Source organism: Mustela nigripes, chromosome 14 (genome assembly GCF_022355385.1).
Source record: "Mustela nigripes isolate SB6536 chromosome 14, MUSNIG.SB6536, whole genome shotgun sequence".
NCBI lineage: Eukaryota > Metazoa > Chordata > Mammalia > Carnivora > Mustelidae > Mustela > Mustela nigripes.
Window position 1 is genome coordinate 64,424,527 of NC_081570.1, and position 16,277 is coordinate 64,440,803.

The 16,277-nt window shown below is 43.0% G+C and overlaps 1 protein-coding gene across 2 annotated transcripts in view; it reads left to right on the forward strand.

Annotated features, from left to right (window-relative positions):
- The window catches only part of AK5 (adenylate kinase 5), a 240,395-nt gene that overhangs the window by 121,658 nt on the left and 102,460 nt on the right, over positions 1-16,277 (forward strand). For both annotated transcript variants that reach the window (XM_059375168.1, XM_059375169.1), the window contains exon 7: positions 8,242-8,332. In XM_059375168.1, coding sequence (XP_059231151.1) covers positions 8,242-8,332 — 91 coding nt within the window. The remainder of the gene's footprint in view (positions 1-8,241; positions 8,333-16,277) is intronic.

Genomic DNA, 16,277 nt, shown 5'->3' on the forward strand with positions numbered 1-16,277 from the left:
ATAATTCAAGACGCCAGCCCGATGCTCCTAGAATAACACTTACGGGGTATACAAAACCGAGACAATATGAATAGCAGGACCCATTTACTTCTTCCCCAAACTTAACCAGGGAAACAGTGGGAGTTAGACCTACACTTCATGAAAGGTGCAATCTGGAAAGAGAAATTGAAATGGTATTCTCCCTTCGAGTCCCTTTAGAGACATTTTGTAAACCTAACATTCCTACCTAGCAGAGCAAGGAATGCAGAAAGCCTTGTCTCCATGGAGAAGATTTGGACAGGCTGCTGCAGCCTGAAAAGCAGAGCCCAAAGGAAACAAAACCAAAGCCTCCCGTCTGCCATTAAAATCCTCATGGGGTGCTGCCTCCCCTCCCCCTATTATAATTTCCTTTCCTAACACAGGTATATTTTGTATGGTTTTGAAAGATGTTCCAACATTTGTTATTCAAATGGAAACATGCGTTGGGAGTGAACTGGTCAGTTTGATAAGCATTTCATTTTGAAGCTGCCAGTTGACCTCCCCAGGCCTCTGACATTAAATGACCTGAAACAGATTATGCAGACCATGTCCTCAGTGAGCCTTTTCCCTCAGAATAAGAAAAGAGTTTTGTTAAGATTGCCAGACAGAGGGGCACCTGGGTGGCTCAGTTGGTGAAGCATCGGCCTTGGGCTCAGGTAGTGATCTCATGATCTCTGGGTCCTGGGATTGAGCACTATGGTGGGGCTCTCTACTCAGTGGGGAGCCTGCTTCCCCCTCTCCTTCTGCCCCTTCCCCCACTTATGTGCACACACACTCCCTCTCTCTCAAATAAATAAATAAAATCTTAAAAAAAAAAAAAAAAAAAGATTGCCAGACAGATAACAGTCACCGAACAGATCAAGTTGCCCATCTAATCACCGTCTGTCCCAGGAGGCTTGTCTCTGACCTGTGAGATGTAAATGAACTTTCATTCCTAGAGCTTCCATCTCCCTCTGGCCACCGTGCCCCTACAGCATCACCATTTCTGCTTCGCGTTGCATTTTGAAATTAGCAGCCCAGGTACTAGCAGTTCAAAACCTTTTTCCTTAAAAAGGAAAAAAGAGAAAGAAAGAAAGAGAGAGAGACGGAGAAAGAAAGAAAGAAAGAAAGAAAGAAAGAAAGAAAGAAAGAGAAAAAGAAATCATCACAACCTGTGTTTCAAAACACGACATGAGTTTCGAGTTTGCAAACCCGAAAGCTGAGGCTGTCTCGGTGAAGCTGACTGGATAGTTCTCTGGTGTGAGGGGGCTGAACCGTGCACCGTAGGATTTATTCCTCAGTCTTTATGGCCAGCAATGTCTCCCCTGCCTGTTGCGACAACCAAAAATGTCTCCCAACATTGCCTAATGTTGGGGTGGGGGAGGAAGACGGGGACAGAATTTCTTCCGGTTGAGAACCATTGGTGTATATGATCTGTGCAAAAGCAAGAAAATAAAATGATGATTAAAGAGTCAGTTCTCCTCTTACCATACACACAACCTCTCCAACACTGAATGTTACCATTTTGTAAAACTCTTAGCCACTAAAGTGGCAATTGTTCTGTTATTACCTAATCACAGTGCTCTCCAAGGTCTGTGTGCCACATTATCTGCTAAGAGCATGGAGAGACGAGCCCCAGGCTATCCTGGAGTTGTACAAGTGGGATATTGTCCGGGTTCTCTGCAGTGATCCTGATGCAGAAGTAAACGGGCCTCAGCAGCATTTGCTCAATCCAGGGCTAAATTGGGCTATGTGGGTGTCATTTTCCCTTCTAATAGGTCACGTTCATCATCTAAACGCTTAGGAATTGAAATCTACCCAGCATGTAGTAGTTACTCAGCTAACACCTGTTGAATGTTTCTCTGAATGGTGTTTCACCTATTGCAGTTTGCCTTTTGGCTTGGACAATCAGGTACTTTTGTCTGTGCTAGAACTAAACATAGCTTTGTTCAAGTCAGTCAGAAGATAGAATATCTCCTGGAAATTCTCAAAGTCTCTTGTATTCATTATTCCATAATCCCCAAGCTTTAAAAAAAAAAAAAAAAAAAAAGTGTGTGTGTGTGTGTGTGTGTGTGTGTCTCTAAAGTACAGAAGCAATCAAAGATCTGTAAGATACACTCCCTCAAACTCAGGTCGTCACAAAGAGAGAAAAAAGAAGCACTGCACTTTACGCTAGGCTCTGTGCTGTGTGTTAAATACACACCATCTCCTTAGGCTTTGCAGCAATCCCGCTGTGTGGGTGTTAAGAACAGGAGAAATAAGTTGCTCAAAGCCAGACAGCTGCTACAAGGGGAAGCAGAAATTCAAACCAAGCTCCAGAGGAGTTTTAAGCTGTCTGAGCCCAGTCCAAAGCCTCCCCTGACTCGCTTGTGTGCCAGGCCTCAGGAGCTTATTGAACGGAGAGCCCTGCCCACCACTGTATGGCCAGCATTGCTGACAGCCCAGCCTCCACTTCAGCATAGAAGGTGGGGCTTCATCATCCCCACCATGGTGGCGGTCTCTACAGAGACGGCACCCAGCCCCAACCAGACCAGACCTACAGAGGCTCTGGCCTAGCACTTTAGATTCAGATGTTGTGCGGCTCCCCATGGGGGTGCAGAGGAGTGGGGGGCCAGGAAGGCTTCGCAGTGCCTGCCCCAGTGGCTAGCCAGCACAACCAAGAATTAGAGGGTGCTTAACTCCTCAGAGGCAAAACTTGGACCTGTGAAAGGCAGGAAACCAGGAGCACCTGGGTGGCTCAGTCAGTTAAGGGACTGCCTTCAGCTCAGAGCATGATCCCAGGGTCTGCTCAGCAGGGAGTCTGCTTCTACCCCCCACCCCCACACACACATTTTCCCCTCCCCCACTCCTTCCTCTCCCTCTGCCCCTGCCCCCTCCCTCCCCCTCCAGCACCCTCTCTCCCCCAACACATGCTCTCTCGCTCTCTCTCAAAAAATAAAAAGAAAGACAGGAAACAAAAAGGAAACAACATATAAATACATCTCCTGTCCCCCCCTCCTGTCAGACTCTTCTGAGATGTAGAGGGTCCATTTAGCCTTTCTAGAGACCAAGCACCAGCTCTACTTCCTTGTGAAGCTACGGCCAGTCCAGGAATGTACTACCTTACATTTGCTTTCCTTTTTCCTTTGCCTTCTCTTTTTTCCTCACACTTACTGCCCTGGGATTACACACACACACACACACACACACACACACACACTCCAGTAAAGTGTTAACCTATGTTTTGCCTTACGTTCTGTTTTCTAGAGATCCCAAGCTAAAATATAAACTTATGCCCTTTTATTTATAAAATAACAGTGCTGCCACTCATAGCTCAAAAGTCCAAGAAAAAAATAAAAACAAAATCCCTCTTTAATACGTTACTCCTTACTGATGACAGCTAAGAAATATTTTGAAAGAAATAACATGCATGCATATAAGGAACAGTGCATCAAGATGGCACTCAATGTGTCTTCATTGTCTCCTTCTATCTGCTCTAACCACCAGCTGCTTCTCTTATCTTGCTTTGAGATAAAAAGGATGTGTTAACACTCATTTGAGCAGAAGGCTATATTTGTCCTACTGTGATGGTATCTGTAGGATGGAAAGTGTCAGTCATCCTGAAATCAAGTCCTAGCTCTGCTTACTAGCTGTTTGACTTAAGAAAGTCATAATATCTCTAACTAGATATTTCCTCAGAAATATCTAGAAGGAAAACCATCTGCGTCACCTTTCTCATGGGCTGGTGTGACCTGGTGAGAGCACTTTGAAACGCCATTCAGCTGTGTTTTAACTGTAAGAGGAGATAAGGAAATTACTTTCTAATTTAGGCTTCCAAAATTTCCCTTGCTAAGAATGATGATATGCTTCAGTAAAAAAATATAAAGGAGTAAATCACTTAAATCTTTGTAAACATCTTCAAGACAATAGTTAAGATTAAAAGCTAAAGAATTGAGACTTCTGACCAAGGTGGAATAAAAGAGACTGGGTTTTCCCTCCCATGTGAAACAGACAAAAGAAAAAGAAAAAAATATTTAAAAAAAATTTTTGAAGATACCTTTTATCAATCACTGAAGTGATTCCTTGAGAGAAAGGAAAGAAATGCAGTGTGCCTGAGGATTGCACTTACTGCTGGCGAGTTTCCCAGGGACAGAGCAGGAAGAAGGAAGCCTTGTGGAAACTGCGCAGACAGAGCGGTGAGTCCAAGAGACCAAGGTGACTGGAGGTCAGAGGACAGAGTACCAGAGATGTGAGCAACGCCGAGAAAGCACTCCGGAGATCTGCCGAGGGTTCCCTTCCCGTATCCAGCCAGGTGTTAAGCAGTGCATGTCTATGAGTGAACTACTGAAACTGAGAGAAAACCACCCAAAAGGATTAGCTGGTGCTACATCAGGCTTGGAATAGTGCCTTTTTCTGCCAAGTGGACTGGAGAACCTCTTAATTCACAAGGTACTAGGTAGAGTACTTGGGAGAATCTTGCCCGAACAGAGGGGAATAATTGGCTGTGCACTAAATGCTGTTCTGGTCCTGCCCAGTAAATCTTTTTTTTTTTTTCCCCAAATTTTTATTTAAATGCCAGTTAGTTAAAATACAATGCAGCACTAGTTTCAGGTGTAGAATTTAGCAATCCATCACTCATATACATCACCTGGTGCTCTTCACAAGCGCTCTCCTTAATCTCCGTCACCTGTTTCATCCCTCCCTCAGCCACCACCCACCACCCACCTCCACTCTGGTAACCTTCAGTTTGTTCTCTATAGTTGAGTCTGTTTCTTCGTTTGCCTTCCTTTCTTCCCCCTCAATGTTCATTTGTTTTGTGTTCCTTAAATTCCACAGATGTGTGAAATCATATGGTACTTGTCTTCCTCTGTCTGACTTAGTTCACTTAGCCTAATGCACTCTGGCCTCAGCCACATTGTTGCACATTGCAATATTTCATCCTTTTCTTGGCTGAATAATACATACACACAGAAATATATTATATATTATATATATATATATATATATATATATCACATCTTTTTTTCTAAGATTTTATTTATTTATTTGAGAGCACAAACAGGAAGAGGAGTAGAGGCAGACTCCCCACTGAGCAGGAAGCCCAATGCAGAGCTTGATCCCAAGACCCTAGGATGGTGACCTGAACTGAAGGCAGACTCTTAACTGACTGAGCCCCCCAGGCACCCCAATACCACGTCTTCCTTATCCATTCATCTGTCGATGGACATTTGGGCCTTTCTCTAATTTGGCTATTGTTGATAATGCTGCCATAAACACTGGAGTGCATGTACCCCTTCAAATCAGTATATTCGTATCCTTCAGGCGAATACCTAGTAGTGCAATTGCTGGGTCATATGGTAGCTCTATTTTTAACTTTTTGAGGAATGCCCATACCATTCTCCAGAGTGGCTGTACCAGTTTGCATTCCCAGGAACAGTATAAGAGGGTTCCCCTTTCTCCACGTCCTCACCAATACCTGTTGTTTCCTGTGGTGTTGATTTTAGCCATCCTGACTGGTGTGACGTAGTATCTCATTGTAGTCTGATTTCTACTTCCCTGATGGTGAGTGATGATGAGCATATTTTAGTGTGTCTGTTAGCCATCTGGATGGCTTTGATAAGTCTTTGGGAAAATGTCTATTCATGTCTTCTGCCCATTTCTTAACTGGATTATTTGTTTTTTGGGTATTGAGTTTGATAAGTTCTTTATACATTTTGGGTACTAATCCTTTATCAGCTATGTCATTTGCAAATATATCTTGTCATTCTGTAGGTTGCCTTTTAGTTTTGTTGATTGCTTCCTTTGCTGTGCAGAAGCTTTTTATTTGGATGAAGTCCCAATAGTTTAATTTGGCTTTTTTTTTTTCTTTGCCTCAAGAAACATATCTAGTAAGAAGTTGCTACAGTTGATGTCAAAGAGGTTACTGCCTGTGTTGTCCTCCAGTATTTTGATGGTTTCCTGTTTCACATTTATGTCTTTTATCCATTTTGAATTTATTTTTGTATATGGTATAAGAAAGTGGTCCCGTTTCATTCTTTTGCATGTCGCTATCCAGTTTCCCAACACCATTTTTGAAGATGCTGTTTTTGTTCCATTAGATATCCTTTCCTACTTTGCTGAAGATTAATTGCCCGTCTAGTCGTGGGTTCACTTCTGGGTTTCCTATTCTGTTTCATTGATCTACATGTCTGTTTTTGTGCCACTCCCATACTGTCTTGATCAGAAAAGCTTTGTAATACAGCTTGGAGGCCAGCATTGTGATGCCTCCAGCATTGCTTCGTTTTTTCAAGCTTGCTTTGTCTGTTCAGGGTCTTTTGTGATTCCATACAAATTTTAGGCTTGTTCTAGCTGTGAAAATGCTGATATTTTGATAGGCATTGCATTAAATGTGTAGATTGCTTTAGGTAATATGGACATTTTAACAATATTTGTTCTTCCAATCCACGAGCATGGAATGTTTTTCCATTTCTTTGGGTCTTTAATTGCTTTCCTCAGTGTTTTACAGTTTTCAGAGTACAGATCTTTTACCTCTTTGGTTAGGTTTATTCCCAGGTATCTCATGGCTCTTGATGCATTGTAAATGGGGTCAGTTCCTTGATTCTCTTTCTGCGGCTTCATTATTGGTGTATACAAATGCAACAGACTTCTGCACGTTGCTGTTGTATCCTGCAACTTTACTGAATTTGTATATCAGCAATTTTTTGGTCAGCCCAACAAGTCTTAAAACCAAAATCTGAAAGGATCAAGTTGTTTCTAAGTAACTAAACTGCATTCCAGAACAAAGCTCAAGAATATTTATAGGAATACAAAAATATCTAACACCCAACACAGTCAAAACGACGATGTGTGGAATCCAATAAAAACTACCAAACATGCAAAGAAACACCAGATGTTAGAACTAGCCACGGATGTTAAAAGTTATAATTGTAGGGGTGCCTGGGTGGCTCAGTGGGTTAAGCCCCTGTCTTCTGCTCAGGTCCTGATGTCAGGGTCCTGGGATGGAGCCCAGCATCGGTCTCTCTGCTCAGCAGGGAGTCTGCTTCCCCCTGTCTCTGCCTGCCTCTCTGCCTACTTGTGATCTCCCTCTGTCAAATAAATAAATAAAATCTTTTTTAAAAGTTATAATTGTATTTCAGATATTCAAAACCTTAGAGATATAGATTTTTTTAAAGATGCAAGTCAAGCATCTAGAGATGAAAACTATCATGTCCGAGCTGAAAGATACCCAGGATGAGATTAACAGTGTATCCATATAGTAAAATACTATTCAGCAATGAAAAGGGCCAAATGACGGATATGATATTGATGAATCTCAGAATAACTGGACTGAGTGAACGAATGCAGACAAAAAAGATTGCATGCTGTGTAAATCCTTTTACATGAAATTCTAGAGGATGCAAAATAATCTATAGTTAGAGAAATGTAGGATCAATGATTACCAGGTAGGGGGGCAAGAGGAAGGAATTCACTTCCAAAGGACACAAGGACACTTTTCAGGGTGATAGTTATGTTTGCTGTTTTTATTTTTACGGTGATTTCACAGGTATACAGACATAGATGTCAAAACTTACCAATTTGTACGCTTTAAATACTTATAGTATGTTGATTATAATTCAGCAAAGCTTTAGTTTTTAAAGACTAAAGAGATATGCATGTATTTAAAAAGACACTGCCCAACTCGGGACATAGAGGACTCATAAATAAAACCACATTTTTAAATATTTAAATTTTTGTAAATTTTAAAGAATGGTTTAATGTTTATATCTGTAATTTTTATTACATCTAAGTCTGTAGTGTCTACGGACTGCATCTATTGTATAGTATCTATAGCATCTAGAATAGTAACTAAAACTTGGTTTAAGGGCTATTTCATTCTTTAGCAGTACACTGGAAAATGTCTCCCTTTCTTTTCCCCCATATTTTCATGGTTCTTTTCATTAAAAATAAAAACCCTAAGAGCTAGGAAGCACAAGGTCAATTTCAATTATCATTTTTTCCAACACTTACTTTACATATTAAGAAAACTCTACACATTTTTCTTAAGCATAAGTGAGTGACTGTACACTTGTTCCCAATACCCTTCTCCGTCTCGGTCTCAGCCGAAAAACTCTCTGAGCGTCTGCTTATGACTCAAGGGCTTTAATTCAGTTCCTGTTGACCTGCTTCATTAGAGACACAGTGTTGTGATGCCTGTCCATTCTATTTGGGAATGAACTAATTGATGTCTTCTCTTGTTCCCAACTTGTCTGTCCCGACTGTGCCCAGTTTGACGCTGACCGAGACGAGGATGAGGTGTTCTATGACATCAGCATGGCAGTTGACAGCAAGTTATTTCCAAACAAAGAAGCTGCGGCAGGTAAGTCACTGTGTCCTTCAGGCCACCGTATGGCCTGACCACCTGCCAAGTGTCTGGAGCTTTGTAGTAATATCGGAGCACAGCAATCTGCTGTGAGGCTTTAAGGATGACGCTATCCTCAGAGCTTTATACTTTCTGGTTTAAAAATAAAGGTACAAAACAAAATAGAAAAGAAGGACTCTCCATCTGGCCCTTATAGTTAATGGGTTTTTATTTTATTTATTTATTTTTTATTTGACAGACAGGTATCACAAGTAGGCAGAGAGGCAGGCAGAGAGAGAGAGGAGGAAGCAGGCTCCCTGCTGAGCAGAGAGCTCAATGTGGGGCTCGATCCCAGGACTCTGGGATCATGACCCGAGCTGAAGGCAGAGGCTTTAACCCACTGAGCCACCCAGGCACCACATAGTTAATGTTTTTCCTCCAGTCACTGCACATGTAAATTAGTCCCAGTGTAACATAGGACGTCTGTTACTATAATTGAAAAAACCGAATCTAGCCCATTCTTTGTGCAACAATTAAAAGTTACAGTTCCTCCAGGACTCCTTAAATGTACTAGTGTCTGCCACGCCCCCTTGGGAAAAGCCTCCCCTGTCGGAGAGCAACTCCTATCCCAGCCCACAGCTCCCGTGTTGGCTCTGTGCCTTCTCTTCCTAAGCGCTCACACCTAGAAGTTGGACGTTGTAACAGTGCGGGGCGATCACACTCCCTCCTGTAGGCAGTACTCACCGTTCTGTCCTTGACCCTTTTCTCACTCTCTTTGACTATCTGACTCTGTTCAACTCATTGTTCCTCATGATCTCAACTACCAGCTGCATGCAGTTGACTCTCACACCTTCATCCCTGTCCTGACCTTTCTTCTCAGTAATGGCGTCAGTGGGTAAGGACCAAAAGAGTTCTGGGCTGTAAGGAAAAAGATTAAACACTTAAAATGTTCAACCATATTTGATTTGAAGCACCCTAAGAGTAGCTTCAAAGAAAGGCAGAATAAAGAGAAAGGCAAGGATGTAGTCTTTCTGGGCAGCCCCACCGAGAACAGATAATAATGTACACTCACCTGCCTGGTTGTCCAGTGATAGTTACAATAAGATGGCCTACAGCTGGGAAAGAAGGAATACTGAGAAGCTTGTACGATCATATAAACCAGAGTCCTGCTGCTCTGGAAGATGCTATAACACCTGGGCTTTGTAGGTCAATCCTTTATTTAGAACATTTACTTAGACATCTACCAACAAATATCTAATTGTTAGGTGTCCTCAGTTTGCCCACACAGTGGAGTAGAGGTGCTGATTTAAGCTAGCCCTTGTATTTTTTTCTAATTTTTTAAAATGTTAATTCCAGTATAGTTAACATATACAGTGTGATATTAGTATCAGTGTACAATAAAGGGGTTCAGTAATTCCATACGTGACTCAGTGCTCACCATGGTAAGTATATTCTTAATCCCCTTCACCTCTTTCCCCATCCCCCGCCCACCTCCTGTCGAGTCACCTTCAGTTTGTTCTCTGCGGTTAAGGGTCTGTTTCTTGATTTGTCTCTCTTTCTTTCCTTTGTTCATTTGTTTTCTTTCTTAAATTCCACATGTGAGTGAAATCATATGGTATTTGTCTTTCTCTAAGCGACGCATTTCAGTCAGCATTACACCCTCTAGATCCATCCATGTTGCTGCAAATGGCAAGATTTTATTCCCTTTTTATGGCTGTATATATTCCATTGTACATATATCCCACATCTTTTTTATTTTAAACAGACTTTTTTTTTTTTTTTTTGAAGATCCCATTCATTTATTTGACAGAGAGAGAACGAACACAAGCAGGGGGAGTAAGAGAGGGAGAAGCAAGCTTCCCGCCAAGCAGGGAGCCGAAGTGGGGCTGGATCCAGGATCCTGGGATCATGACCTGAGCCGAAGGCAGACGCTCAACGACTGAGCCACCCAGGCGCCCAGTGTTTTTGTATTCTTTGGGTACTCAGTAGACGAATTACTGGATGATAGGGTAGCTCTATTTTCAATTCTTTGAGGAACCTCCATGCTGTTTTCCACAGTGGCTGCGGCCCTTTGCATTCCCACCGACAGTGGGAGGGTTCCTTTTTCTCTATATCCTTAAAGCTGCCTTCTTTAGAACACTTGACCCTCTACTTCATTGCTCTCTAATGGCATTTCTCCAAGGCGGCCTTATCCTGTAGCCACGCAGCAGCGCTAGCCTCGGTGCTCATGGGCAAACTGCGTGCGGACAGGTGCGGTATCCTCAGTGTGCTCCGCACCTGCCCCTTAGCGGAGGTTTCCGGGGACCTCGTCTTTCTTCTCTATACCTCCAGACTTTTGAACAGCGGAGTCGGCTCACAGTCTCAGCTCCCACGAGCTCCCCTCCACGCCTCAGAAGCCTGAAAGCGGAGTCCTGCCCCAGCCTTAAAATAAGCCTGGTCTATCTATAACAGCCCTTGGTTGAGGAAGGGGGCGCGGGGGGCTGTGGTAAACCAGAAACACGCGGTGCTGCCCCTACAGGAGGCAGCCTCTTGGAAGCCCCATGCTATGGTTGCCATTAAGGAACGGGCCAATGGTTGCTGGATCTTTCTCTGTTTCAACAGAAAACAGAGCCTGCATCTGTAGGTGAAATCCTCAGGCTTGTAAATGCTGCTGACTCACCCAGTCAAACAAGCCAGGTTGGTGGCCCCTGCTCTGTGAATTGCCAGCACCCAGGTTTTGTCCCTCAACTTTTCCCTTCTATCTGGTCCCTTTCTGCAGAATCTCAGCCACCCCACAGCTCCCACATCACCTCATGGCTTTCCATTCCTCTTTTAAATTTTTTAAATAAAAACTGAGCATGGGGGCGTCTGTGGGTGGCTCAGTGGGTTAAGCCTCTACCTTCGGCTCAGGTCATGATCTCAGGGTCCTGAGAGCCTGCTTCCTCCTCTCTCTCTGCTTGCCTCTCTGCCTACTTGTGATCTCTGTCAAATAAATAAATAAATAATCTTTAAGAAAAATTTGATCGTGATGATCTGGCATGCATATACATAACGAAATGACTCCTACAGTTAAGCTAAGTAGTATATCTTCTCTTCATCTAGTCACCATTTTTCTGTATTTAATGAGAGCACCAGAAATATATTCTCTTAGCAAATTTCTGGTACTTTTGGGGGGGGGGATTTTATTTATTTATTTGACAGAGAAAGAGGGAATACAAGCAGGGGGAGTGGGCAGAGGGAGAAGAGGCTTCCTGCCAAGCAGGGAGCCCAACGCGGGGCTTGATCCCAGGACCCTGGGATAATGACCTGAGCTGAAGGCAGCTGCTTAATGACTGAGCCACCCAAGTGCCCCAAATTTCCAGTGCTTAAGACAATGTTATTAACTATAGTCATCAGGCTATACATTACATCCCTAAGATTTACTCATCCCACGTAATGCAACTTTGTATCCTTTGGCCAACATCTTCCGGTTTCCCCCACCCCCATGCCTTGATAACCATTGCTCTACTCTCTGCTTCAGTGAATTTGTTTTTAGACCCCACCCTATCAGTGAGGTCATGCAGTTTTTCTCTCTTAAGGGAGCCAGGTAAAAATGTCCTTATCCTCACGGCCCATGCCAGTCGTTATTCCTCCGGAACACCTTGGGAGTACAGTCCCTGTTCTTTATCCCCACTGCACTTGTCAGGGCTTTGCCAGCCTTTGACCTCATCCCTGGTCTCTTACCTCATACCTAGCCTCTCCCATTCATTCGGAATCCTGTTGCTGTCATGGGCTCCTCGTCCAATGCAGCTCTGACTACCCTGCCTCCCCAACAAAACGAAACAAAGCAAAACCTTCAATGACTTCCCTGCAGGCTGAGCCCCAGTGTCCTTAGCATGACAGAAATACCCTTAGCTTTGCTGCAGTGGTCCTTCTCCTGCCCCAGCATCGCCTCCCCCTACCCCCGAAACCCCAACCGGCTTCCTCCAGCTCCAAGAATGTCTCAGGCACTTTCTTGTCTCTGGCCATTTGCACGAGTTACTTGGTTTCCCTGCCCCTGCGTGCATCCTCTCTACTCTCTCACGCCCAGACCCTCCTTCAGCCGGCGAGATCCTATTTTGTATCTTAGTTTAAACGTGATTTTCCTAAGGAGGCTTTCTTAGCCTCCCTCCCAGACTAGATTAGACGCCAGCATGGTTTCCTTACTTTCCTTCAGGGTGTTTATCACACTTGTGATCATATAATCCGGTATAGGACTGTTTGTTAAAAATCTATTTCCTTTATTAGAGTGCAAGACTTTATGAAGATGGAATGTGTGTGTGTGTGTGTGTGTGTGTGTGTGTGTGTGTGTGTTTGATACGCAGTGTGAATCTCATTGGAAACACCACAGAAGCTCCCTTTCACCCAGCTGGTCACCTCAGCTGAGCCACTTGTCTGAGTATGTGGACTCATAACCTCTCCTCCTCTCTTCCGGTCTCTTTGACCTCTCTCTTTTCCTTCCTCCCCCTCCCCTGTCATGGAGTAACTGGAAAATCACTCCTGCCGGCTTGCCCCAAACAGTTCCAACTCCAGATCCCTTGAGGAGCTCACCTTCTAGTCCCAAATACCTTCCAGATATTTTTTCAAAGAAATGCAATGCTCTTCAAAGGAATTCTAATGCAAAATTCAGTAACAATTTCCATGCCTGTTGGAATAAGAGCGGGGCTCTGCGTGCCTGATGCCTGAGGCACATAGAATTTCAGGTTTGTGGAATGGAGAAGATCAAGAACTGCAAAAGCAGAATGTCTATGTCCTTTTATTCTTTTTTCAGTCACCCAGTATGTATGTATGTATCAAATGCATAGAATTTCTAAGTTTTGTTCTTAAATTTAGAGTTCTAAATTAAATTTAGATGAAATACAACGCCACCTAAAGTTGCTTGCAGTGGAGCCGAAGAGACAGGACAAGGGAGAGCCTGCCTTGGGGCTGGCGGGTGGGGGGCACCAATGATGTGTTAGAGGGGCTTTATCTACAGGTCCCCTTCGCTGCCCAAGAAGCTCTGCCTTGCAGGAGTGCCCCTTGATTTGGGACTCAAAGTGGGAGGAGTACCTTCCTTAAACTTCATATTAAAGATCCACGAGAAGGAGAAAAGTCTGACATTGTCCCAGAAGGCAATATGGTTAGCTTTCCAGTACCTCTGAGGCCAATTTGTATCATCTTCCCACTTAAATTTAGGGAGACAACCTGAAAATAATCTTTCCGAAGATGATCCTGCATCTGAAATGGGTGACGCTGTGTGCTCCCTGCGGGATTCTATTTCAGCTCTGTATCTACAGAAAGAATATTTTGAAATCTGAAAGAAGTCGAGAAATTCAAAATAGAGGGAAGTGAAAGCTGTACTATCACTTTCACAAAATGCCCTAATTTTGCTGTCCCTTTTGAGTTACGAGATCATTGCAGGTGTTTTATGCATTAAATGGTTCAATGAAAGAAGGCGAAAATGTGTACATATATCTACATTTACCTCCTTCTTCTGTATGTCAAACCTTAGACTATTATTAAAGGTCCCATTTTCAGCAAACCCAGCAACCAATGCTAAAAGAACATGAAAGCTATTCAGTCACTATCTGAGCTGATAATGACAGCCATTGTCTAGTGCTTCCTATGATTTATTAGTACTGTTGCCAGGAGCAACAATGTGTCAAGAAATTCCATCCCTTAATGATACAATAAAATTTCTGCTAAAAGCGTTTTGTTAGGAAAGCCAATCTCTTCTCTGTAAGCACAAGTTCTTTTTAAAAAAGGATTTTTTCCCCCCTTAAACAAAGATTTCATTCAACCATCGCTGGAGATAGTTTTCTAACATTCTTGTTCCAGTTTAAATATTAACGTGTAATTATCTGTTAACCGGGTTGTTTAAGAGCTCTTCAAAATTTGTACTTTTTTAAAACAACTGAAAGAACAGTTTCTAATTAAATAAAATAAGTAGGACACGGGAACTAAAAGAGGCTGTACGTTTAATAAGCCTTTGTGTTCTGATCACATTGCTCGTTCCGCATGAATCACTCCAAATACCCCTGAGACGAGGGTATCGTTTGACTCCAAGTACCTATCACTACTCCTATGAGTCCACAGTGGGTAATATCCAAATTATGGAAACAATAAAAGCTTTTATTGATATAGACAGTGATGCTGTCTATATCAGCCACCCAGAAAGGAGCATCAGTTGTCCCAGACTGGAGTGGCACTCCTTGATTCCACTTCTGGTTCTCCCATGTTCACAGCCACCTGGTGACATGCTTCATTACCACCCATCCACTGTTACTCATTTTCTGAGAATGTGGAAGAGACAGCAGGCTCCACCACGTCCCGTCCCAGACCGTGTTGAGCGATCATATTCGTAAAGCTGTTTGGATTGTCCCTGCCGAAACTTCGGAGTAGGCAGGATACATTGGGAGCTATGACTTCTGTCTTTGATCTCACTTTCTGTAGGACCTAGCCCAAGTTATTTGACTTCTGCAAAGCTCATCTTCTTCTTTTCTAAAATGAGAGGGTGGTATTCTATGAAATACTGGTCCTAAGACTTCCATGATCCTATAATGGAAAAATGCACGTTTACTTCTGACATCTTGAATACCCCACAGTATATAAGTGCAAACTGATCCAAAATGGGCATCAAGACAATCAAATATTTTCGCTCTCAGATACACCTTATAAAATATCTTATTTAAAAGAGCAAAAGCACAAAGAAAAATTACATACAATGGCATTACTTTGTAAAATTATATATAAAATTTAAGTTCCCATATGACCCCTCTAGTCTCACTTTGTTAATAGCGTGTGGTGCGTTGTCTTGCCCACTCCTTTCTGGCAACCACCTTATTAGCAATGGACTTGGCAAGGGCTGTTCTCACAGCAGATGTGATGTGATGGAATCACCCACAGCTGTGCTCTGCACACCTATGGCAACTCCACAGTTACTTACTTTTCCAAAATTCTTAATGGGTCAAGTATCTTTGTTCTGAAAAATCTTTTTTTTTTTAAAGAAAAAAAAAAAGATTTTATTTATTTATTTGAGAGAGAGAGTGAGAGAGAGCATGAGAAGGGAGAAAGTCAGAGGGAGGAGCAGACTCCCCGCTGAGGTGGGAGCCCAATGCAGGACTCGATCCCTGGGACACCTGAGCAGAAGGCAGTGGCTTAGCCAACTGAGTCACCCAGGCACCCCTCCACTCTGAAAAATCTAATTGTCCTTTTAAGAAAAGGTAAAGATACACAAAAACAAGGTTGTTACTGCTTAGACAGTATGACAATGGGCAAGTCCTTAGTTGATTTGATAAACTGTGGGGGTAATCAGGAGTGGAAAAAAAAAAAATAACAGAAGAGATGAGAAAAGACTGTGTGGGGACAAACCTTGAAACTCTCTTTGGAAGAAAGGATGAAAGCGGCCTCTCTGGGAGAGCTCTCTATCTGAAAAGCCATGTGAGATGCTTGATGTTTTGAATGTTCATTAAACATCAGTCAATGTGTCTTCTGACCAAGAACTATTTGCAAGGACAGGTCTACAGTGAAATGTGGAGTGGTTTGTTTCTTCACAAGGACACACAGCATTTTATGGGCAGCACTGAATTCTGTCTTTCCGGCTAGTTAGGTGATATGTATTTCCTGGGGGGGAAGAGTCATTAAAGAGGGTGATAAATCAGTTGCGCTTCAGGAGCCCCATTATGAAAATTACCAGTTTGAGTTTGAGCCATGAGGATTAGTGGGTAAGCAAATTAATGTAACCTGTAGTATCTAGGATGGGGGAAACTCCCTATTAATAACTTCAGTTAACCTGATGTTTCTCATCGTCAGAGACTAAGGTGACCCAAAGCCTGGAGGAAAAACCTGTCAGGTTTTCATGGAAGGAGCAAACTCAGCCCCACTTATTTCTGGAACTTCCTTGCTCTTCTCCTACTCCACAATTTGCTCATGGTGTTCTCTCTATCTCCTTTACTGCTACACACCCCTAATCCACTCCTGCTGGACC